The sequence below is a fragment of the Poecilia mexicana genome, unplaced genomic scaffold, assembly GCF_051168715.1.
Source record: "Poecilia mexicana isolate PSO_F unplaced genomic scaffold, ASM5116871v1 scaffold_4, whole genome shotgun sequence".
NCBI classification, from domain to species: domain Eukaryota; kingdom Metazoa; phylum Chordata; class Actinopteri; order Cyprinodontiformes; family Poeciliidae; genus Poecilia; species Poecilia mexicana.
This window is the reverse complement of record NW_028263373.1, coordinates 14,680,530-14,704,352: the sequence shown is the minus strand read 5'-3', so window position 1 is coordinate 14,704,352 and position 23,823 is coordinate 14,680,530. Positions and strand designations below refer to the sequence as shown.

Sequence of the window (23,823 nt, the reverse complement as noted above, 5' to 3'; positions counted from 1 at the left end):
ATAATAAATAAAAATGTAATAAATAAGTTAGATTTTATTGTCATAACAGACTTATGGCATTTTACAACTTTTATCGCCAAATAAATAAAGGCTTCTGTGGTTGTTTTTATAAAGCTATTTTTAAATAAATTATTACACTTTTTTATATAGTCTAAATAAGCTATCACATGGGGTCATAACTGTGTGTACGTTTCCAAAGTCGGCCGTCTTGTTGAAATTTTACATTTTTAAAATACAATTCCATATTTGACCACTAGTTGGCATCAGAACAATGCAGGAGTCGAAACTTTGGAGCTGAATTTTGTTACATTACAGGATAAAAAGTTAAATATATCAGCTCAACATTTAATGGTGTTGAAAAACCATCCATATAGTCAAACAATGCACATTAAAAAATTTAATTTGTTTTCGTTTCCTTTTTGGGGGGTTTAAATTGGTGGTGTAATTATAAAGAAATGGCTTTAAAAATACCAAAAACAAAAGACTAGATAGGACTATAAGATATAAGATTTAAGCTTCAAAAGTAAAACAGAAAACATGTTTTTTAAGCATTTCTTCTGCAGGGACTCATTTGGAAGCATTGGGTATAAAGTGTGAGCTTTATTCGTAGCTTAACCCACAGAGTTAGCATTGTTTTTGTTCATTAAATAAACAAGCCATAAATATTGTTGTCGTTAAAAACAACAACAACAAAAAAACTGTTTATTCTATTTTCATCATTATTCCATCTCCTAACTTTAAAAAATATATCCCTCACAAGGACATTACACAAGTTACACAAATTTTATCTGCTGGAAATTGAAAAACCATCTTGGCGATTCGTGTTAAATCTCATTAAAAGTTGGCGGGGAAGATGCCTTGCTTTTGACAGGTGACAGATGTGAGCAATAGCACCGAGCTGCACACGGCTTACCTCAACAGCAGCCTTGGCTCGCTCAAACTCCTCCTCCAGGGACTGATGTCTTGACAGGAGGGCGCTCCCCCAGCGCTGCTCCTTCGTTAGACGAGCCTGTCACACACACACACACACATACACACATTTCATGATATAAACATTTATGCCAAGAAAAGGTCTATTACACGTACACCTTTACATTCACGTAGCACATCACAGCACACACGCGCAGCCAGAGGAAGAGGCGGGTTGGGAGAGTGTGCAGGGTCAGCCGTTGCAGCTTTCTCAGGGCCCAGTAAATATTCCTGCCTCAACAAAGCCTCTGACATGCTCAGGAAGGATGGCAGAATCACTAATGTCAGCAACCACCGCCAGCGTACATCCCCACCACCCGGTCCACATCTGAAAAAAACTGGCTTCTCTCAATTTCATCCTCTACCCAAGCCTGGCCCAATTTCTGTGCACCTGCACATGCAATAATAATAATAATAAAAAAAACGACACAAGCTGATAAATTTTCTGACAAACTTAGATACAATGCTTTGTCCTGGTTTGAAAAAAAAAAAAAAAATCATCCAGTTAAGTCCATGCATGTAGTTTGGCATTATCAGACTGCAGTGTAATTTCCATTATTTTTATTACAAATCTGCTCTAGTAAATGGTTTTCAGATAACCCCTCATGTTCTGGTATGATATGATACAAGATTTACTGTAAATAGCAAAGGATACATATATCCCAGGGCAAGTAAATCTATTACAAAGACCAACACTGCTCTATATTCTGCTTTTATTGCTTGGGAGGTAGGCGAGTTATTACCTGTAGCAATTCCCTTCTCTACTGATGGGAATTGAAATTTAATTTAGGTTGATGCCACTAAATGGATCAGGAAAATAAATAATAATAAAAAAAGCCAATGCATATTTGAAATAAGCAAAAAAATATCCCCAGATTTAGAGTTTCTGGTGCCCTTTGGGATGGCAAAACGTCATTTTAATACACTGCAGTTGGTGTTTTAAAGGAAAAATCCACCCAAAAGGGACACAAAACAGGGAATTTAATTTTCTACATCTTTACAGTTTAATAATCTGTGGACAATATTCAATTAGAAACCAAACAATGGTTTTCATTCGCCTGAGAACAAGACCATTTAGTTATGCTTTAAGATAAAGTTGAGAAATGGAAAATGACTAAACTGAAAAGATTTCAGGCTTCTTTTCTTTTATATATACATGTATGATCACATGTCATGTGATCATTGTGTATTTCTTGCCTTTCTTTAGTAAAATAAGTAATGTCACACAAATTGCAAAGTGGCAAAGTGGAGTAAAAAGACTCTGGCTGTCCTCTTAACTACTGTTGCTAAGTCATGCTTATTTTCGGTCATGGTGCAAACAAAGTTCAAGTGCAAATCAAAAGTCATTATAAAGAGGCCATCATTGAATCATGGGTTTTACTATGGATGCAGTAAAGCAAATCTATGTAGATTATGATTTACCTTTATGGTGAATGCTGACTGTCTTTCTTGCTTTTATTTTCAGTAAAAGAAAGTGAACCCTGTGTCTATTCTAGGGTATTCTACGCAGTGGTTTAATCCTCATGCATTTAAAATCAAATAAGATTTTGCATTCTTATTATTGATCTAAAAAAAGTGTATAAAAACTCCATGCCATGTACCTAAAAACACATGAAGCTCTATAATTTAAAGAGGATGCAAGAGTGTTTTTTAATTTTTTTATCATGACTTAGGGTGGATTTTTCCTTAAGCTCAAATAATTGAGCCACACAATTGTTGTTAGTTGAGAAATAAATCATGCAAGACATGTTTCCTCTTTTTGCATGCATGCTTTTCCATGTATTTTTATGTATGTGAAGAGGGTGTGTTGGTTTAAGGGCCACTAAGTAGACAGGAAAACTAATCTCTACAGTATCGGAGTCCCAGATATAGCTTGTAATTCCAAAGTGAAACACATTTCTGTGTTTGTTTGTCAATAATCTCCTTCCATGTGGAGCTTCTATCTTTACTCCAAAATCTATTATTCATGAGAGAGGCTGAAAAGGTGATATATGCTTGCTTAGTAGGACCAACACTAATGGGCTCAGAGTAAAGCAGCTAAATAATTCATAGGCTATTAATCTAATAATGGCATCTGGAAACAAGACTCCTTACGTTAACCTACAGAGTGGCGTCAACGAAAAAGAGAAGCACGTTGCGTGACATTTGGACATAAAGGCACCACAAAAGGAAACGGCAACAGTGCATGTCGATTCCTTCAAATAACTAAGACTTTGGTCCTTATTGAGATGGTGTCATGCTGTTGAAGTGGTGCAAATGCCTTTTGTTGTTGAAAGGATACATAGGGAGGCTTACATGTCTTCCACTAATATACTGCCTGTTGAGCTGAAATGGAAGAATTGGAGGTGTTAGGACAAAATGATGGGTAAACAATGACAGAACAGAGTGACTTATCAGACACAAGCTTGGATATACATCACCAATGTGCAGTTGTTAAATAAGTTAAACTCATTTAAAATGTCTAAATGATGATTGGATATGTTAAACTGTGCATAATAATGCACAGTTTAACACACAGAGCTCACGGTAGTGGCATTATCTCTCAGCTCTTCTGCTGTAATACTGAGTACTTACTTGTGATGCCAAGGCTGATTCTGGCTCTGCTTTGGTGTTTGCTTCCAACAAGTTCTTATTTGAGTCAGATTGGATTTTACAGTCTATAGACCTACGGGAGAAAAACACCAACATAAGGTGCAATATAGCACGTTGCAAGTTATTTTATCTGGGTATTTTTACTTGACACATATGTGATCATTGGAAGTCATTTTGGTCCTTCCAATGCAATTAACCCTTCCAGACCGAACTGAACAGCGACGATCCAGCCAAATCTGCAGTACCGCAATTCTGCCACATGTTGCGCTATCTGAAAAGTTCCAACGGTTTCTGAAAGGGGAGACGTTGTGCTTTCCTGCAAATATCAGGTTATTACGGTAATTTCAGCCCCTCTGTAGCAGGGAGTGAAATGAATCTGAAGGGCACTGTTTTAATAGATGGTAAATTGTGAAAATGTCTTGTTATATATTGAAAGTTCCAGTTGTTATGAAGAATTGGGAAAATAAATTTACTCACTGGACATTTAAAGGATTGCATACAATTAAAATAAGAAAAAATATCCAGATGGACATTTTAAACGTATGTCTTCAAGTGTTAATGTCAATGCTTAAAGCTAAAAAGAAGTTATTTGTTGTAAGTCTAGTAAGTTCAAATATGTTCAGATTTTAGCTGGTTAAATTTTCATGTAAAGTTACCACGTTTTCAATTATGTAAAAAATTCACCATGGTATAATAAATCTGTTACTGCTGAAATATATTAATATTGCAAGAACAAAAATCTATTAGAGTACATGTTTTTTTTTTTCATTGTTTTACTGTAGTAGGGATAAATTACATATATTGCATTAAGAAAGCATATCAACAGAGTTTTTATTTATAAAATTCCCCTGTAATTTTGAACCAAAATGTGAGCATATTTACATCCATCCTTACAGTCCTAACAATGCTCACCTGTTGCAAAATCTAGAAATACATGAAAGTGAATATATATAGAAATATTTGCAATAGTGGAAGCCAAAATTTTTGTGAACATGAGCAAAAACATTTGTTATCTGTTAGGATAGTCAGTTCGTTTTGTTATTATTATGTGGAGAGCAGGTTGGTTTTATGGTTCTCATGTTTTTAAGAAAATTCACAGCAAAATAATTTTTTTTGCTTGTAAAAGACATACTGCCTTAAGAAATTAGTCTTAGCGTGATTAGTATTTTGCCTGCATTGTGCAGATGGTGTTGTGTTGCTTAATGAGCAGAAACTGAGTGTTTATTTTATTATGAGCAGACTGTTTTAGTACAAAAGCCACATCTGTTGCTACTTTAAGCATGCAGACATTACTGATTACTCACATTTCAGCTGACAAGGGAACAGCTTTTTCATATGGGGTCGTATCATAACAAATCATATAACAAGGTCATATCATGCATGACGTGAAGTACAGATTACTGAAGAACGTATTAGGATAATTTTTGTGATATCTTTCATTTGTAGTCAGAACAAAAACAACCCACCACAAGAACTCATTGGATGAGTTTTTTGAAGAGCGCCGTCTCTCCAGCTTCCATTTTCTGTTGCCATTCTTCTCAGCGTTGGGATTAAGTTCTTCCCATTTATCCAACGATCCAATGGTTACTAGGAGACATAATTGAAATACAGAAACATGATGCCAGCCACACAATAGTTTTGACTCAACCTGAATTGAAAAACTGAATATAAACACAATCATGTTTTGATCATAGTAAAAAGCATGAAACTTTCCAGTAAAACATGACCTACAAAATAACCAATTAAGTCTGATGGGTCTTAATTGCCACTGATATTTCGCAAATAAAAGAAGAGCTGACATTTTTCTCAAACGGCTTCAGGACCTAAATCAGTGTCACTCTCTTTGACTTCCAGCACGTTATTACTTATCCCTTTCACCTTTTCAGACGCCAAATGCAAAAGTAATTGGCCCTATCCTGGAAATGCCTTTCAAAATGATAGCTGTCATTACCCTAAATTGGTTCGCCCCCTCTGTGCCCTATCCTGAGGATGTTTGAGGTGGCAGAATAATGGAAATTATCGCTACGGAGGGAAAGTGGCAGAACTGCAGAGAAAGGCTTGTGACGTTTTTGTGCCTTTAGAGCACAGAGGTGACGTGAGCATAAAGCACTGCAGAGTATTTTCCCTTCATTGAATATATTGGCTTAATAAAATTAAAATCATACACAGATTTCAATTTATTTTGTGAGTCAGACAATAGTTTCTAGTATCCTCTTTAAATGTTGATAAACAGCAAACGCTTCACTGTCTCTACCTGACTCAAGCGATGCCCTCTCAGGGTTTCGCATGCTTGGTCCTGTCTGTTCAACTTCCACCTGGATCAGCTCCGTCTCATCTGTCTTTTTCTTGTGTGAGCTGTTCTTTTGGCCGTCACCTCGGGACACCAGAGCACTTTTCTTGTCCTTGCTGTTCCTCCTTTCTCCCGGTTCACTGAGATCTAAAAGGTCCAGTGTTGAAGAAAGAACTGTAAGAGCAAAAAAAAAAAAAAAAAAAAGAGAAGTTAGGTTGCTAACATGGCACGTGCAAACTGTCAGTGAAGAATTTTTAAAACAAAAAGCGATCAGCTTGGTTTTTCAGTAAATAAACTATAAGTTGGGGCATAAACCATTCACTTGGTCGTATAAGAAACAAAGATGAGAGGAAAAGGAAACAGGCTTTCATTGAGGATATTTGATTCTTATTCATTGGTTTTATTGTGATTATGTTAAATTTATTGCAAATTCAAATTTTGTTTTTAAGCTGCAGTGGTCAACTTTTTAAAAAGTTTTTTTTTCTGTAACTATGTCCTGACAGTATAACATGAGACTGATAATCTGTGAAAAACTCAAACTCCTTTGCCTTCTTCCTGTGGTTCTACTGCCATCTGCAGAAATGCACAACACCCTGTCAGGAACAACCAGTCAGAGCTAGGAGGAAGATCTTAGGGCTGACAATCAGGCTCATGTACACACCACTCACACGTCTGTCTGCTTGTTTTCTTGCTTATTCATTTTAAAAATGTTATTTACTATCCCTGTAGTGAGGACAGCATTCCTGCTCACTGGCAACTCTAATTTAAAGTAATCAGACGGCTGCTCCTTCCAGATGAATGCTACTGCTAATTTAAATTTTGCTAAATTCTCCATGAAATACATTTGTGTAATTTGTTTCTCTAAAGTAAACAATTTCATATAATTTTACCTGTTTTTTGAAGTTGGATAAAAAATAAAAACAGATTTTATAGAAAGCCTGAAAAACAACAACAACAACAACAACAACAAAACAACTAAGAATATGTCAACTAAATCTGGATTTTTGTACTCGGTAAAAACTGAAGTATCTCACTTTTATCTCCAAAGATTCTGACTGTACATTTTGTAGAGCGTGAAGGCATAGCTGCAGGCACATGTCTGAATAATTGGCATGTTTCTGTTTTATGACAACCAACCAGAGAGCATTTGCTGACTGAAATCTGTGTGTAATTAGAGAGTGTGCTTGCCTTTCATGCCTTGTGCCTTTTAGATGGCGAGGATAATTACAAATCAAAGGAGACAGACTCAGGAGGGTAGTTGTCTGAACTGTTTTCAGTGTTTTAAAACGGGTGCAAGCTGCTCATGAAAACACCGTAATGTCAAAAAGGTTTCTCCATTTCTTGGTGAGACTGGATAGATGCCGTGTTTGCTCACCAATTTGCTGTTTGGTGGTTTAAATGTCCACAAATTACCTGACTCAGAGTGTATGCGCTTGCTTTAACATTTCAGTGTCTATAGATTAAATTAACTACTTCAATCCTATCTATAAAGCATGCCTTTGTCAACTTTGATATGCCACTAATGCCTGTGACAATGACAAAATTGGAACAATGCCATCAATATTAGGAGACCTGCATCCATTTAAAGAGACATTGCAGGAAGTGTGCCAAGCTTAATAATCAGCCATATGCCCTGCATACGTCTCTGCAAATATATCAAATTACAATTGACATCATGGCAGGTTGTGTAATATCACAATTGCAAAGGACTGCTGCTGTTCTTACTTCAAGACATTTAGTTTGGCTTGTATAAAAGTCAGATTTGCTATTGCTTCAATCCTTCATGTAGCTACTATGACTAAAATATATATTTCTCCACCACAGAGGTTTTGGCAGAAGGCTCTTTATTATTTTGAGATTAAACTTCCTGAGTAGCGTTAGCCATGACTTGTTTTAAAGTCTGTCACGCTCATCACTAGGCAAACAACATGCAAATCTGTCACATGGTGTTCAGTGGTAATAGTAAATCTAGTTGGGTAGTGACCCTCTATTACTGGGTAGAAAATATTTCTAGGAAACACCTTTAATTTTTGTTATCACATACAATCCACCAAACCAATCTGTTTGTATGTAGGTGAATAAGGGCTTTTATCTAAAGTATCATCACAGTAGGTAAATTAAATCTATTTACTAAATGGAGAACAATAGCTAGCATTATGCATTATGCGTATAAGGGTTTTCAGAAACAGTGCTGCTCTGGATCTACTGTGGTGTTACAATAAAACTATGCCCTTTATAATACACACTTCTTCTCTATTCACCTTATGTGGGTCAGTAGACCAATTCTGTTAAACTGATGCACATTGTGTTTTGGTACAATGACAGTATTTTTTTCCATCTCATTTCTTTTAACTGGGCATAAATGGCTAGCTAAACTGCAGCTACACAAAGTACTGAGAGAACAGAGACTGATGTCTAATGAGGATAGAAGTACTTCTGTTTGTGATTCTCTTCATTAATCTTGGCCAACTATAATTTAGCTTTGGAGAAGTCCATGAAAAAAATCTTTAAAATCAAAAATCGGCATTGTTTTGTATCGTCTCAGACAAGCTCAAAGTTAAAGGTTTGCCGAAAAGAATGGATTATCTGAATTATTTTGTTTGAATTTGATTCTTGTTTAGTTGATGCCAGTGACAGCAGGAGCGCCATGAGGCTGTGAGACAGAAGGCTGAGGGGTTCCCAAAACGTTCTGCTATATTTTTCTCAGCTGAATCAACATTAGTCAGTGGCCAGTTTAGAAATGACACATGTCAGCTGTGCAAACTGGCTCTGCAAATTATGACTTTGCAGATGGTAGGACTTTTTGATCAGTTACCCTCTAAACCAGGATGTCAGTGGTCTGAATGTTTTTTTGCCCTTTTATAGATTTCCACAGTTTTATCTGTTGCTTAAATGCTGTAAACATTAGAGTAGTGAAGTTTACTAAAAGAAAAAAAAAACACTGTAAAGAATACAAACATGTCACTTTTTAAATAATTTTTGTAATAATTTGTGTAGAAGTCGTCTCTAGCTGGGACAAACACTAGACACCTCTGGTTAGCATCAGGCGTTTATTACCTCTTTAATATTTCTTCCAAGTTAACACAGAAAATCAGAGTAACATGGGAACTCACAGAAACTAATTTGTTTAAAAACATGAGCCAGGAAAACGGTTGGCGCTGGCATTGCATTGCCATTGATAATCCTGTTTGAATGGTGCACATATGCCCCGACTTAAAAAGGCACAATCCATTACTGGCTGCAACACAAACTAATTTGGTGACTGAAAAGCCTTGTTCTGTTGTTGGATGCAAACCTCATGTGAGAATACGTATTGAATAAGTCGCCACAACGAACATGTGGGTGTTCAAATAACAGACATCTGATACATCCAAACAGAAGACAACCAAATCTCAGATGGCTGATAAAAACATATCAGTTGGAAGCAGCTGCAAGCTTATCGTTGAAGTCCCTCGTGTGTTTTGTGTTATCAGTAATTGAACAGAGTGAAAGGAAAAGAACCGCACCGGCTGTGTTGGAAGTCACCGGGCGGGAAATCCCATCACATTTGGTCTCGCAGAGGAAATCGTCGATGGAAGGGCTTAATAGCGGCCGACTCTCTTGTTGCTCGCTCACCAGCTGTAAGGACAAATGGATGAGACAGTTCAGGCTTTCACTTGACATATTTTTGCGAAACTCTCATTATGTCCTTTGCAGCTTGCTAACATGAAATGAAGATCTGCTCTTTGGGCATGATTCACATAAGAAATTGTCATCTTCGTTTGTTGGGGGAGGTTTGTGGGGAAAATACAGCTTCTTTTTCAATTTTTTACTTTACTTTTTTGTGCAAATCAAAATCACTGAAATGTTTGTATCAGATGTATCAGAAGCTTATAGTTCTAAATAAACTATTTTAATCCATCCATGAATACTTACACTTAAGGAATATTTTCATATCGGGACATTTTAGACAGACCAATTAACGTGACAACCAATATTTTTGGACTGTGGGAGGAAGGTGGAGTACCTGGAGAAAATCAGACATGCACAGGGAGAACATGCAAACTCCATGCAGAAAGAACCCACAATCTGCTGCAAGGCAACAGCTACCAACTGCGCCACTGGGCAGCCCTGTCACTTTTGACTCAAGGTAAAATACCTTTTGAGCTTGTGCTGTCCTCTTAATCATGCAGTAACCCAGCCTTTCGAAACACGTTGGTAAAAACCAACATATAAAGTGTATTGTAGTGTTCAAAGTATGTCAAAAGTAAGTTAGAAACTTACAGTCCAGAAATGAACAACCACAAATGAGAGACAACCTGACTACTAAACTTTACTTACAGCACCCAGGTAAGATGCCCTGATAAGAATCACAGAATGAAAAGACACTTAATGAATGCATCCCTTTACTTAACTTATGTGAGCTCATCTTCCAAACCATGAACCTGCTAATGACTCTCTTTCGCTGTGGGTTTGTCAGTGCAGCAGCAGGATGGTTTGCCTTCTCTATTCAGAAGGCTCAACATATTCCAGGTGCAAGTGTAACCAATTTGCCCACCAATGCAACAAAATTTGGAGGTGAAAATTAGACGGATAAGCCACCACATGCAGTTATGAGCTCGGCCAGATTGACACACACACACACACACAAAAAAAAGGGAGCATGCTACTTTCTGTATCTGTTCTTTTGGCTGCTCTCACAAGTTGAATTTTATTAAAGGTGCATGAGGTTTAATTATGAAGGATGAAGGGGTCTGCAACCTGCCATATGGTTCATAAAAACTGCTCAGTGTGGGAATTACAGGTCCACTGTACACTATGTTCATCGAGTAGCTCTGAAAATGAACATCTGGAGTATATGTTCTTGTGTGAGCAATACAGAATAAAGAATCAATTTTAATATCCACAACTTATGGCTTGGGGGTTTCAAATGATTTTCTCTTCTTCTTTTTTAATCGCAGTGAAGACAGCAGACCCTTTCCATGTTTTTATGAGCTAAAACAAAAAAGGAAATACATTTTGGACAACATTACATGTACTTGCTGATCAAGAACAGTAATGATTTGAAAAAAAAAAAAATAAATAAAATATCTATTTTATAGAAAAAACTTTTTTATACTTTAAACATGTACTATAAAAGGGACATTTTTACTTTTTACCGATGCCTCAATTTAAATTTGCTTTTAAATTTTAAAAGTTTGTGTGAAATCTTTTATTTCTCATTTGTTTTTACTCACCTTACTGTTTTTACTTCAGCTTTTAATACTCTATTCCCTTTAGACAAAATCACATCAATCATTAATGACATCATCAAAAATCATCATGCGTCTCATTTGTTGTCTCCTTTTTAATAGTGATGATTTTTATACTAAAAATTATTATGAAAATCAAATTTTACTAACATGTCGATTATAAATGATGCTCACAGAAACATGAATAATTAAAAGTCTACCAGGTCCTCTTCTAACTCCAACCTTTATGCATTTTCAGCCTTATATGTTTTAACTTGAACAACTTTTACAACACGGGATTTGGACAGATCTACCTCCTCTTGGCAGAGCGCCTCCCTTTCACATTCTTATTTATTTGAACATCTGTTCTAAAATGGGATTTTGGGAGATCTCACATCATCTTGACATCATGCATATTTAAACAAAACGTTTTTCTTTTGTCACTTCAATATACAATTGATATTCTGCCAAAATACAAGCTGAATGATTGGATTTGCTCTAAAGAAAATGGAAATGCAAGTAACACAAATTTTAGATTTGCAACTCACAGGAACCCTTTGAAAAAAAAAAAAAAAACAGCAGAAGAATATAAACCCAGACAAGGGTCATCCCTTTGTTGTGTGGGAGTCTGTGAAAATGCTGAGCCAGCATAAGTAATTAGGGCGACTGAGGGTTTCTGCTGGTGTCAGAAGAAAGACGTAGCTCACAGGAAGCCTTGCATTGAGAAGGAAAGTTATTTTGCCCTATAGGCTGCTGTATTTTCGCTGAGTCTTTTATAAATTATAAGCAAAATGTAACAGTGTCAGATTATTTATTTAGTTATTCATATAATGTTTTCTCTGCTAAGTTTGATTTAATTTTACAAGATCAATTTTATGAATATATAGAGAGCCTTGGCAGTGAAAACTGCTAAAGTCTGGATGTGAAAAAAGGATAACAGATACAGAGGTCGGTATGTGCAGCACACTCCTAAAAAAAGACCTCTAAGATGGATGAAAAAATAATCTCAACCTTGTATTATATAACATCTGATTGGACTATATCTTCAGTATTTATGTTTTAAACTAAGCAATGTATAAATGTGAAACTACATGAGATTGGTTGGCTTTTCTGAAAGGACTTTGACAGAACAGTTCATAAATTAAGACCTTTTCTGTTGTTTATCTATTTATACAATTTCAACATCCTGATTGTTTTATTTTTTTAAAAGAAAAATACCTATTTTGTGAACATAAATAAAATATACTTTTATTGTTTGGGGGCGCAGCTTTCATAATTAAAGTATTGTACTGTATGTTCCACACTGCTTTTCTGTGTCCAAAAAAAAAAAACAACCTTCTGTTGTTCTTGTTTCCAGCACATTATTTAAAGCTGTTTACAAGCTGCCTCTTGGCTGACTCATCTATTACATGTCAGCAGCGAACACTTGGAAAACTCAGAGGAGACCTGATGACTGGAGGCAGACAAGCTCTTAATAACGTAAATGATATTCATGAGCCCACATGCTGAGACCAGCTGACTAGATGACAACCAGAAAAAAAATCATCTGTCTGTGAATAACAATTTGTCTGTGGCTGACATCTGTAAATTACTGTTTGTATTAGATCTATTTTAAATAGTACAATAAATTCTGCAATATTTTATGGGGTTTCTTTTGAGTTGCGGGTTCTGATACGGGTTACATGGGCAACCGCACGGGGCGACATCTTGTGGGGGGCGGCATGAGCACTCCCCCCCAGTCGCCAAAGTCACCTTTGAATATTTTTTCTTAACATATTTTCTTAAGAAAATATGCAGAAAATATGCAACGTTTTTACTTGTAGAGCAACATTATGAAAAGTGATGGTGAAAAGTAAGTACCAGCAATCAATCTGTTGTTTAATTGATTTATAGGGGAAAAATAGAGATAAAGAGAAGACTATTTCCTAAATGATTTGAAATGCAAAAGTATTTTACTTGGAGTTAAATGGGTAAATATATTAAATATTGTCAACAGCTGCTGGGAGAACTCATTGCTGAGGCTATAAGCAGCTTAATAAAGCTGTTTGCATACTTATGGACTCTGATAGCATAATTTTACTGCAGTTGTTTGCTTTCATAAACTCCCAGTATTTTTGTTATGTGCTTTAATAAGGCTCGTGTTTTACTACCAGTTTAGAAAAGCCTGCCAGCTGCTTCCAGGTGAGGGACGATGTAACTCTGACATTTAAAAGCTGGTGGACATGTTTGCATATTTAACTTAATACAGGTTGCACGTCCCTCTATCCAAAGATTTTCCCTGTTTCTGTGTGTTTACCACAGTACTGAGACTAACCTTGATAAAGTGTTCAGTGACATCTGCATAAATATGGACTGTATATAACCATAGCGCTGGTTCATTCAACACTGTTGACCATGGTAAATTATTAAAGCAACTGCAGAACTGGGTTGAGCTCTCTTGTACGGTGCTTGACTGGTTCGAGTTTTACTTAAAGAACATTTACTCTTTTGTGTTAATAGGTAACTTTTCATTGGAGCTGATAAAAATCACACTTGGGATGCCTCAAGGATCCATTTTGGGGCCAGTCTTATTTAATTATCTACATGCTACTAGCTCAGATTATAACAAATAATAAAAGTTAACATAACTTGTCTTTTGACAATAAACCCACATGAACCCATGCATAGAGGAAATAATGCTTGAATGTGCTACAACTTTATTCAGTTAAATAAAAACAACACTAAAGTAATAATTTTGAACCAAAAGAGGAACCATACAGAGTTGGCCGGCAACCTTTCAAAATAAAAGCAAATCATAAATCTTCCTACTAACTGAAAAATATTTGTAATCAAAACAAATATGCAGAAAACCTTTGACAAAAACTGTGACGGTTTGCTTGGATGAAACCTTTACGCAAAGATGGCACAATTTGTCATACTTGAGAATATGCTGGTCAGTGGCATTCGTCAAATAATTTTCATATTTTCCATATCAGATGCAATTTACAAAACATTTCATATTTAGTCTATAATGTATTAGTGTCACAGCTTCAAGTAAGCACTGTAACCATGCTGTTTCCTCAAAACATGTACAATTTTCATTAAAACTGAAATGATGACATCTCATTTTCTTTCTCCAGTCATCCAGAAAACGGGCATAAAAGATAGGCTGCGTTGTTCCTGGGAGATGATTCAAGCACGACGCAGGTACCAAGCAAAGACTAATTATAGGTCAAGTTTAAACCCAGGAGAGGAGCTTATTGAGCCGTTTGCCCATTACTCTGAGCAGCAGGAACGTATCCTGTTGACATTTTCCATATTCTCTTCCTATGCTACTATTTTTCCTCCTTTTCTATTCAACACACTCTGGCGTTTTGTTTACAAGTGCTTGAAGAGGTAATCTTAAAAATAAATTATGTAATGGAAAACCTTGGCTAATTGCGCCACTTGGGGCTTTACTCCAAGAGATTTCTCAAATATTGCTGTCAAGGGAGCAACTAGACTTGTCAGAACCTGAGGTGAGGACATGTGGGAGGTGGAGAAGATGGAAAATACTATGTTAACTGGAAGGTGTATAACAGAAATATAAGAAAAAAAATATATATGTGGACTTTCAAAGCCTGTGCTTTGTGGTAAAATTCACAGAGGGAGAATAAAATTTGCCTAACATCAATTCTAGCTCTCCAGCATGAGTACTTTAGTTTTCTGTAAAAACATTTATTTTATGTTTTTATATCACTAAAAAATGTCTGTATCAGAACTTTACTCATTATCACAGTTTAGCTGCTTCAGTGGATGGTAATTTAGTCGCAAAGGCCTGAATATTGGAGGTTTGTTGTGTATTTTGTGACTCATTCTAATGGGCCAGAGCTGCCCTTACAGCAAACTATAAAACTCCATGTTGAAAATGACTGGATTTCAGAATGATTTGGTAAGTTTTAGCAAACTCTGCTGGCTCTGTGTTTCCTAAACCCACACTATTTCTGCTCAAGCTACAAATGAGTAGGTGGGAGTAAGTGAACATTTTAAGATAATTTCAAAACTACTTATGAGATTTTTCTTTTAGGAAAAAGTAAAGATAGCTTCCCTCTTAGATTTTTTAAGCATATTCCTACATTGAACAGACCTGACTACATTTTATTAATACAATTTATCAATACATTTACAATAAATGTGATGTGAGTTGGTGTGCTTACAATGAAACATTTTACTGTCACATGAAGCCAACTGTATATCTACATAATCATTTTCTCTTTCAAATATGTGTGTATGAATTTAGACTGTTAATAAATGTAAAGTCTAGAAATATTGAGATGTCATGTCATCAAAATACAATTCTTAAGAAGGACCTTTTTTATATTCCCTTACTCAGCTCATGCATAAAATATTTACCAGCTGCTCTTTGCAAACAGTGCTGACTTGCACCAGCTGCTCTCTTCTGCACATGTGTTTGTATAAAGTTTGTATTAGAAACATAAGAATCTGCTTAACAACATTGTAGAATTTAGTAAGCATACTGCTATCCATCATAAATCCTTGATGATTTCCATATACTCTTGTTGGCTGCTTTTGACCTAAGGGACTTTCTGTGAATAAGCAGATGTAAAGATTCTAAGATGTATGCAGATGCTTGATTATTAAAAGCCCAATAAATGAGAACCATATCTTTAAGTGTACTGTAGAGTAGATGGGGAGCAACTGGAGATGAATGATGGTGGTGTGATGTGAGAAAACTTCTGTGATTTGGTCAAAAGTCTGCAGGGTTTTGCACAACCTGCTAATAGTCCAGTGATATTTTGCTTAGGCAGGTGAATAATGAGCGCAGTTGTTAGATGCCACTTTATAGTAATTAAGAAGTATATTGCATTAGATGTAGGTGGAAAATACCGTGTAATGTATACTGTGTAAGCTGTTGCATAATGTTATAATTGGAAGGTTTTTGCATAATAGTTTGAATCATTGCCAAGTTGGCTTATATTAACTACTTCAATGAACCGTTTAGCTTATGATTCATAACTTCTATTATGTGACTATGAAGCACACTAGTTGACATTAATATCATGAACTGGGTCAGTCAGCTTCTATGTAACTTTAAAAGTTAATCAAATCAGACATATGAATGATAATTCGCAGCAAAACTATTCAAGCTATGTCTGCCATTCTACTAGGTACCGGCAGCCAATTTTTTTTCTTTAGATTTTTGGTACTCTAAATGCATTTTTCTACTAAGTGTATTACCAGAAAAGAGCAGAAAAAATTTCAGCCCATTATCTCTAACGGTTTTTGAGATTTTGGGGGTTAGGTGTACCTTCCCACAAACGCACCTTGGAGTAGAAAAAGATGTGGTTTTTGAAAGTCGATTACTCAAAAAATAAATCAATTTAACACTTATTTGTAATTACATTCTTTAAATAGATATAAATTATATTGTAAAACATGAAAATGTGCAGTATAATTAGCTTACTTTAAAAATGAAGGTTCTTTAAAAAATTGAATTTTTAAAATAACTGAAATTTCAATATTTACCCTGACAGCAGAGATGGCATGTTTGGGATATGATATTAAAAAATATATATTGAAACTAAGGCCCAAAAGCCATTTTTCCCAGGCTGCTATGTGATTTTAACAAGCCCAATTTTTTGTAGGGGTCTGGGACAGTCAAACAAAAAATTATTTGGCTGCAAAAATGCTTCCTAAGCTAATTTGACAGACGGAACAAAATTTCAAAAATAGACAAAATTGAGTATTTTTTGACCACTCCTCAAATTTGTATCTTTCATTGGATTTCAATGAAACTTCTTTAGTACAAGTAAATTAGGTTGCTGAACATTATAAAGACATCCATTTTTGGCTACCTTCAATAGTTTCCTTAATATTGCAGTTAGGAAAGATGGATTTTGAGGCGTTTTTTAAAAAATTCGTATTTTAGACAATTTTTGACTTGCTCCAAAATGTTTGTTGTTTTATGCGTTTCATAGAAACTTCCTTCCTAGATGTCAATTAGGCTGCTGCATCAGATAAAGACATTTACTTAGGGCTATCTTCAGTAGTTTTCTTAATAAAGCTGGCACAGAAAATATAGATTTTTCCTTTTTTTAATGGAAAATTCACTATTAGCGACCATCTGAAAAAGTGCCAAAGAAGGTGCCATTTTTCATAAAAATTGTCTAGAGTTTATTCTTTTTGGACACATCCAGTCACTTCACCAGACAAAGCACTCATTTTAACATATATGAGATGAACTTCATCTTCAACTTCATTTTTCATCCATGAACTGTCATGTCGGATGTTTTTCTGTACACAGACATGGGGAAATCGATCGATTTCACAGACTCTCGTCTGTGAAACCTCGCACGTTTGTGCTGCGATGTCACCAGACAAGTAAAATTAAATAGTCTATAAAAATAGTCCGATATGAGAAATGAAGTAACAACGTATCTTTAATAACTAGCATGTATAATGAGCATTGATATTTTTGTTTCTTAACCGCTGGTTGTAGCGTAAGCGGCACACTAATGAAAAAAAAAAAAATCCGCTCCAAGACCGAACCCATTTCTCTGAGAATATACAATCAATATTATTTATTTTATTGACCAGGTATCTAAATTCACACATATACGCTCCATCTTCTACCACTCCGTTTTGTATTTTAAGCGTAAGCTATATAGAAACCCAGCTAAAAACAAGCAGCTTGCTAACAGGACGGCGAAGTTAGAGAAAGCCCGACCAGATCGGCAGAAACCGCCTTCCCACACCGGATTAAATAGCTGCAATCACATATCAAAATAACGCTAACTATTATCTTTACATTACTTTAAAGATATCTGATGTAAGAAGGTGTGTATAATTTACCCAAGTATGGAATTAGTACGTCCGGAATAGAGCAGTGATCCGAACAGTCAGCAGCGTCCACAGAAGGCGGCTCCATTATTTTATGCTAGAGGGGCGACGTGCCTTTCGTTGATATGCTCGGCGCGTCACGCACATTGATTCTACAAGTGTGATTCCTGTATTATATTAAAGCTAACAAATTAATCTTTATTTTGATACCCGGTTTGTCTGGTTTATTTTTTATAATTCGTTCGCTATTTGACGAAGTTTTGATACTTTTATGATTTACAAAAAAACTAAAAAAATAATCCTTGACAAACCGGGTATGTAGAGAAAGCCTATAGTTTAAGGTTTAATATGATATCACTGTTGACTCATTTGGTCATATGTTCGTGACGCGCCAACTGATTTTCTTGAACTATGTGTCAGGAGGGGCGTTCGAATTAGCATAAATAATGCGGCTTTTCGAAAAAATTACGAAAATTACTGGGAAATTTAAAGTGTTTAATTTGCTTCAACATACATAAAACTGGTATCATTGGAAAGGAAAATCAATGAACTTTAACACAGTAGTGTTGCTTTTGGAAAAAAATATTCTAAAAAGGACTTTTGATGGTGGGAAGTTAGGGCATTTTCTATGATCAGCGCGCGTTCTCTCCCATTCCTGAGTGGAAAGAGCGTCGCTGCCGGTACCTAATTCTACTAACTTCTTTGTAATACATCAGAAAATCCTGGTAAATAATTTCATGTGTAGTTGTTTAGTTGGTTGAGTTAGACTAATAATTACAAGTTTGTTGGGAATAAGCCTCCCTTTACACTGACATAAATCCATGCCACAGCATATAAAAATCAGACAAAGCATTGATTGTTCTCGTCAGGGTCATGGAGAGATCTTCTAGGATACAGTAACAAACTGAAGCGTTTCTCATTACGTGTGACAGAAGCTGAGAGCTTCCTGACTGTTTTGAGCATTCACAAGATTTCTGTGGTGGTTCACTAGTGAAAACTGCATCTTTATTTAAAGCAGGACTGACCCCACTGTCCTTAAGAAAAGGCTTCAACAATCACAAAACCTCAGCATGTCAAATCATGAATGGCTGCACATGGATAAAATATGCACGATTCCAAACTGCGTATGTAGGTTGATTGCTGAGAGCTAAACTGAATGTGTGCATCTTTCAGCAGCCCAAGAAGTAGCTGTTACAATGTTGAGGATGAGACCTGGCTTTCCCTGGTGAGAACTGAAGAGCAGGACGAGAACAAAGTACGAACCGCAGGATGAGGAGTCTGTAATGTAATTATATTTAAGAGACAACCCATAAAAGCAGCTTCCGATTCTTGAGCTTTGAAGCAATCAGCTCATAGAGATCTGTAAAAAAAAAAAAAATACAACTGCTTTTTAATGTTTTGTGCAGGATCCCTTCTGACTGGAGTCATTAAAATTTGCTTGTAGTTTGAAATTATTGAAGAAAATAGCACAGCGCTCGCTGCAGTGCACAGACCTCAGATAACGCTTCTCACTGGCATCTTCTAAGGCTGGTGGTAAATTGTTTTTAAGAAAGACAGTTTTCTGTTTCTGAAACTGATGGTAGACGTGCAACGAACATTCCCTTTTCTTCTTCTCCTATTTTTGTATCTTGAAATAGCCATACCATTTTGTTTGAGAAAGTTTCACATCAACAAAAGGTATTTGTGGGATCAGGGTCCTTTTGGTAGTTTTTGTTGTCATAATGATTTTTTAAAAAAGGGAAAAATACTTTTGATATTAATGGCCTCACTCAACTACAATAAATCAATGTTATTTTATGAGCACAACTATAGATGCTGAAAGAAATGTTTCTCTGTTGCTCTTTAAAAAGTATGTTAAAAATCTAAATTATATGCAGATTATTACCCTCCTTTTGCTGTATTCTGTATTTATTGTAAATAATCTATTCTAGGTTGTCAGATGTAGCTGTGATTAGCAGCTCCTAGTTAAAAACCTAACAAAAATAGGCTTAACTTTTTGTCCTTTTAGCATTTACAATATGACAAACAGTGACTTTAACTATCAAGCTGAATGAGTTTTAAGTTATGAAACCACTTTTATGTATTTTCTTACTTAAACAATGACTGGTAAAATTGTTTCAGATGCTTTTAAACTTATAAATAAATATACATATAAGATTTGCCACAAATATCTAGACATAGATATTCATACCTACACAGCAGCACTCCCACACTGCACAGAAACAAACAAACAAGCAAGCACAGCACACAAGAATCTATTTTGGCATCTGGAAACTCCATCCTGCAAGACATTTATAAAAGCAAATATCCTGCAATATTTAGAACAGAGAGAACTCAGCCTGAAGCACAATGATATACTATTATGCATAGCATTTAGAAAATGCTTTCACATACTTTGATTAGCTGCTTATGAGGTGTAAAACTCATAAAGCTTTAACTGACCTCATTAGGAACGGGACAAGAAGCTTGGCCAGCACCTCCCATGAATCCTTCATGCTGCACTCAGTATACCACACAATACATTTTAAGAAGGACATCATGATTTCTTAATGCCTAATTGGAAAAGATAAAATATCATATGGATTACTGCAACAAATTGACCCCACTTTTGCTGTCCATTAGATCATTTATCCACTGAGTAAATGCAGAAATGCAAAGTGTTTTATACCCCATAGAGCAGCTGGAAAATATAATTATAGTCACTCTTTTGTTAGGTACAACAGTCATAAGCCTCAAGTAATGAGTTAGCAGACAGTGGAGGTCAGCTGTAGGACACGCTAAGCTTTGCCAATGTTTCAGTGTCACCAACACATGAAGACGTCCCACTTAAAGGCGGGGGGTTCTGGAATGAATCTGCCCACCTTGGTAGTCACTGTGAGGAGGGGCTTCCCTTCTGATGACGCCTTACTTGGTATCTCCTTCAGGACCATGGCAACAGTCTTATCTGCAGCCCTAGAGTCTTTCCCCTACAACAGTGAAATCAACAATGACTTTTGTCAGGACAGTTAGACAACTTTTTGCCCCCATCGAGGGAACATAAAAAAAAACACTGTATGATATGTGTGAGGCTGTCTAACGACAAAAACATCAATATTTCCACATCACTATGGCAATGAGAAGCATCACTGCACAATGTAGACATTTGACTGCATATACAGATGAGTATGGTTGTCCAATACTTTTTCCAATTTAAAATGGGAAAGTATTATACAGAGTCCAAACTACAGCTGGTAACATGGATAAATTACAACTCTAATAGATGTATGACAGGATAATCATGTTGCTTATCATAAATCTACAGCTGTATTGAGAACAGAAAATTACCTGATGTCCCCATATGTTTTTCCCTTTGTTAATTCATTTTATGTAGAATAGAGCCAAAATCTATTCTAAATCTATTTTTTTAGTTGTTGAATACCATATTTGGCCTTTGGGTGTTTGATTGTGACAGTACATCATACAATTCTTACTTGCATAAATAGAGGGCAAAATAAGTAATGTACTAGTGGATCCAATACATCTGTATGATGACACTAAATGTTTAAATCAGACTTTGCTACTGAGTATTTAATTTGATGATACTAATGTTTGGACAAAACGTAATTGGACTTTCCTGCTAAAAATTTGGTGACACCTCATGGTCCACAGCTAATAGCCTGAACCGTCTCTCTTAAGGCTTTTGAATGTTGTAAGTGGAAGTTTTAAATGATGATAATACACTCATCTGCAGCCACACAAGTCACATAATAGAACACAATTTTTGTTAGTTTTTTCATCAATTCTTACCCCAATTCTGTCCTTAAATTGGTATTTTTGTCCCCACCACAACCCATGTAAAGCATTACATATACATTTATTTCTATATGTAGTTACATGATAGTTAGATGGACAATCACGAAAAGGCAAATATATTATTTTAATTGTTTGGTTCCACTGCTTCATCTGAAATGTCTGAAACTAGTGGAGTCACTAGCAGATAACTACAAGAAAAACGGAAAAATAAAAAAACGTTGTTCAGGACTCTTTAACTTAATGTTTTTACTCTGCAAAGCTCTCAGTTCAGAGCATGAAATACTCTGCAAGCAAATCTTATTAGGGGTTTTCACATTTCAGCTTGTAAGAAAAATAAATTAGGTTCTTCGTCTACTGATTTCCTCAGCTGATCAAGTGACAAAATGCATGAGCCGAGCCCAGAGGGAGACTTTCCTTAAAAGCCTAATACTCTTGATAAAGCACCTGCTCCCTCTCTCTGGCTTGAACTCACTCGTATAAATCAACAGCACGGCTCGTTGAGATGTAGCCAGAAGCGAAGCGGCAATTGAGCCACCAGAGATTCAGGCAACACAAACATTTGTTCCTGGAGGTTTTAGTCTGAAATGCAAATTATGCCGTTTTTGATTCGTCAGATTTTCGTTTCGTGTCAAATGTGCAGGGCTTGCGTAAACTGGGAAAACGTCCAACAAATACTTTGTTTACTCATATTCTTCCATGTTGCAGTGCTAGGAGGAACAGATTTGCTTTAAATTTTTTTCTTTTAATCATTCCAAAGCAAATTGAGCAACAACCTTAAAATGTAGCATCTCTTAGGTTCTCTATTAAATCTAATTTAGATTCTGCTTATCTCACATAGTTTTACCAAGAACAGTAAGTATTTTTAATAATAATTCAAAACATGCTATTCTTTTTACATTGCTAATCTTGAGTGCATTCAAACTTAATTTAGTTCCTTTACATGAAATGACATACACATCTGAAACAGGATATTTGTACACTCTGTGTAAAATTACAACATTTTTTGTTAAATGCATTTCACACACACACACACACACACACACACACACACACACACACCTACACACACACACACACACACACACACACACACACACACACACACACGCACACACACACACCCACGCACACACACACACACAATTCAAATAAATACTTAGTATAACCACTTTGTTCAGATAACAAAAAAAAAACCCTGTCTACAGTGAAATGAGTCATAAAAAATCACAGAGAGAGGGAGATGCCATTACGACAAAAGCAGCAGAACAAAGACGTAGTATAACTTGTAAATGCACAGGGGGACGACTACAGGGGAGACATGTCCTGCAGTCTGATGAAATAAAATTGTTTGGCCATAATGACAATCGTTACTTTTAGAGGAAATAAGGGGAAGTTTGCAAGCCTGAGGACAATATCTCAACTTTAAAGTACCGGGGTTGTATTCTTCACAGCCCAAAGCCGTGGGGTTGTTTTGCTGTAGGAGGGAGTGGTCCCATTTACAAAATTAATCATACCACGGCAACATTGATGCCACATGATAGTCAGCCAAGAAGTTAAAGTTGGGCACAAATGGACCTTCCAAGGCACAAAATAAGTTACTTGGTGGAAGAATAATCAAGATAGAGGTATTTTACAAAGTATTAAACAAGTTCCTCTGAAACTGTCAAAACTATACCATCTTCTTCCTAAGACATAAAAGAAGGTTTAATTTCTTTTAATGAAAACCCAGTTGTTTCAACAACAACAACAACAACAACAGAATAACCTAATCCACCAGAGCAGAACCTGAAATGACTTGCAGCTTTTGCTAATCCAGACCATTGGGTGAGGGATATATCCACCTGAATATGCAGCTCTAGCCAAGGGACTTGATTTCCTCATGTTTCCACAAGAACTGAAGACTGTATGACTTTCACTGAATCGGAGCAACATCTCAAACAAGAGGCAGAGAAACTTAATATCAAAGTTTCAGCAACTCTCTCTAACACCAAGCCTCCTCCCTCTGACCTCATGCACCTCAAAATGAAGGCACAGTCATTCCCCACAAGGACCACTACATCACTGTTTCGCCTGCAGACATGTGGAGGTGTTCAGTGATCCTTAATACATTATATTATGAAGGGATACTGCTACCTACAAGGCACTGAATAG

At 36.1% G+C, this 23,823-nt stretch overlaps 1 protein-coding gene across 1 annotated transcript in view; it reads right to left on the bottom strand.

Annotated features, from left to right (window-relative positions):
• Nucleotides 1–23,823, bottom strand: part of pex5la (peroxisomal biogenesis factor 5-like a) — a 90,275-nt gene that overhangs the window by 30,474 nt on the left and 35,978 nt on the right. The window contains exons 2-8 of the mRNA XM_088005260.1: nt 20,742–20,846; nt 9,358–9,469; nt 5,816–6,025; nt 5,028–5,148; nt 3,544–3,634; nt 3,265–3,294; nt 914–1,009 (exon numbers count right to left, since the gene is read on the bottom strand). Of these exons, the coding sequence (XP_087861386.1) occupies nt 914–1,009; nt 3,265–3,294; nt 3,544–3,634; nt 5,028–5,148; nt 5,816–6,025; nt 9,358–9,469; nt 20,742–20,846 (765 nt within the window). The remainder of the gene's footprint in view (nt 1–913; nt 1,010–3,264; nt 3,295–3,543; nt 3,635–5,027; nt 5,149–5,815; nt 6,026–9,357; nt 9,470–20,741; nt 20,847–23,823) is intronic.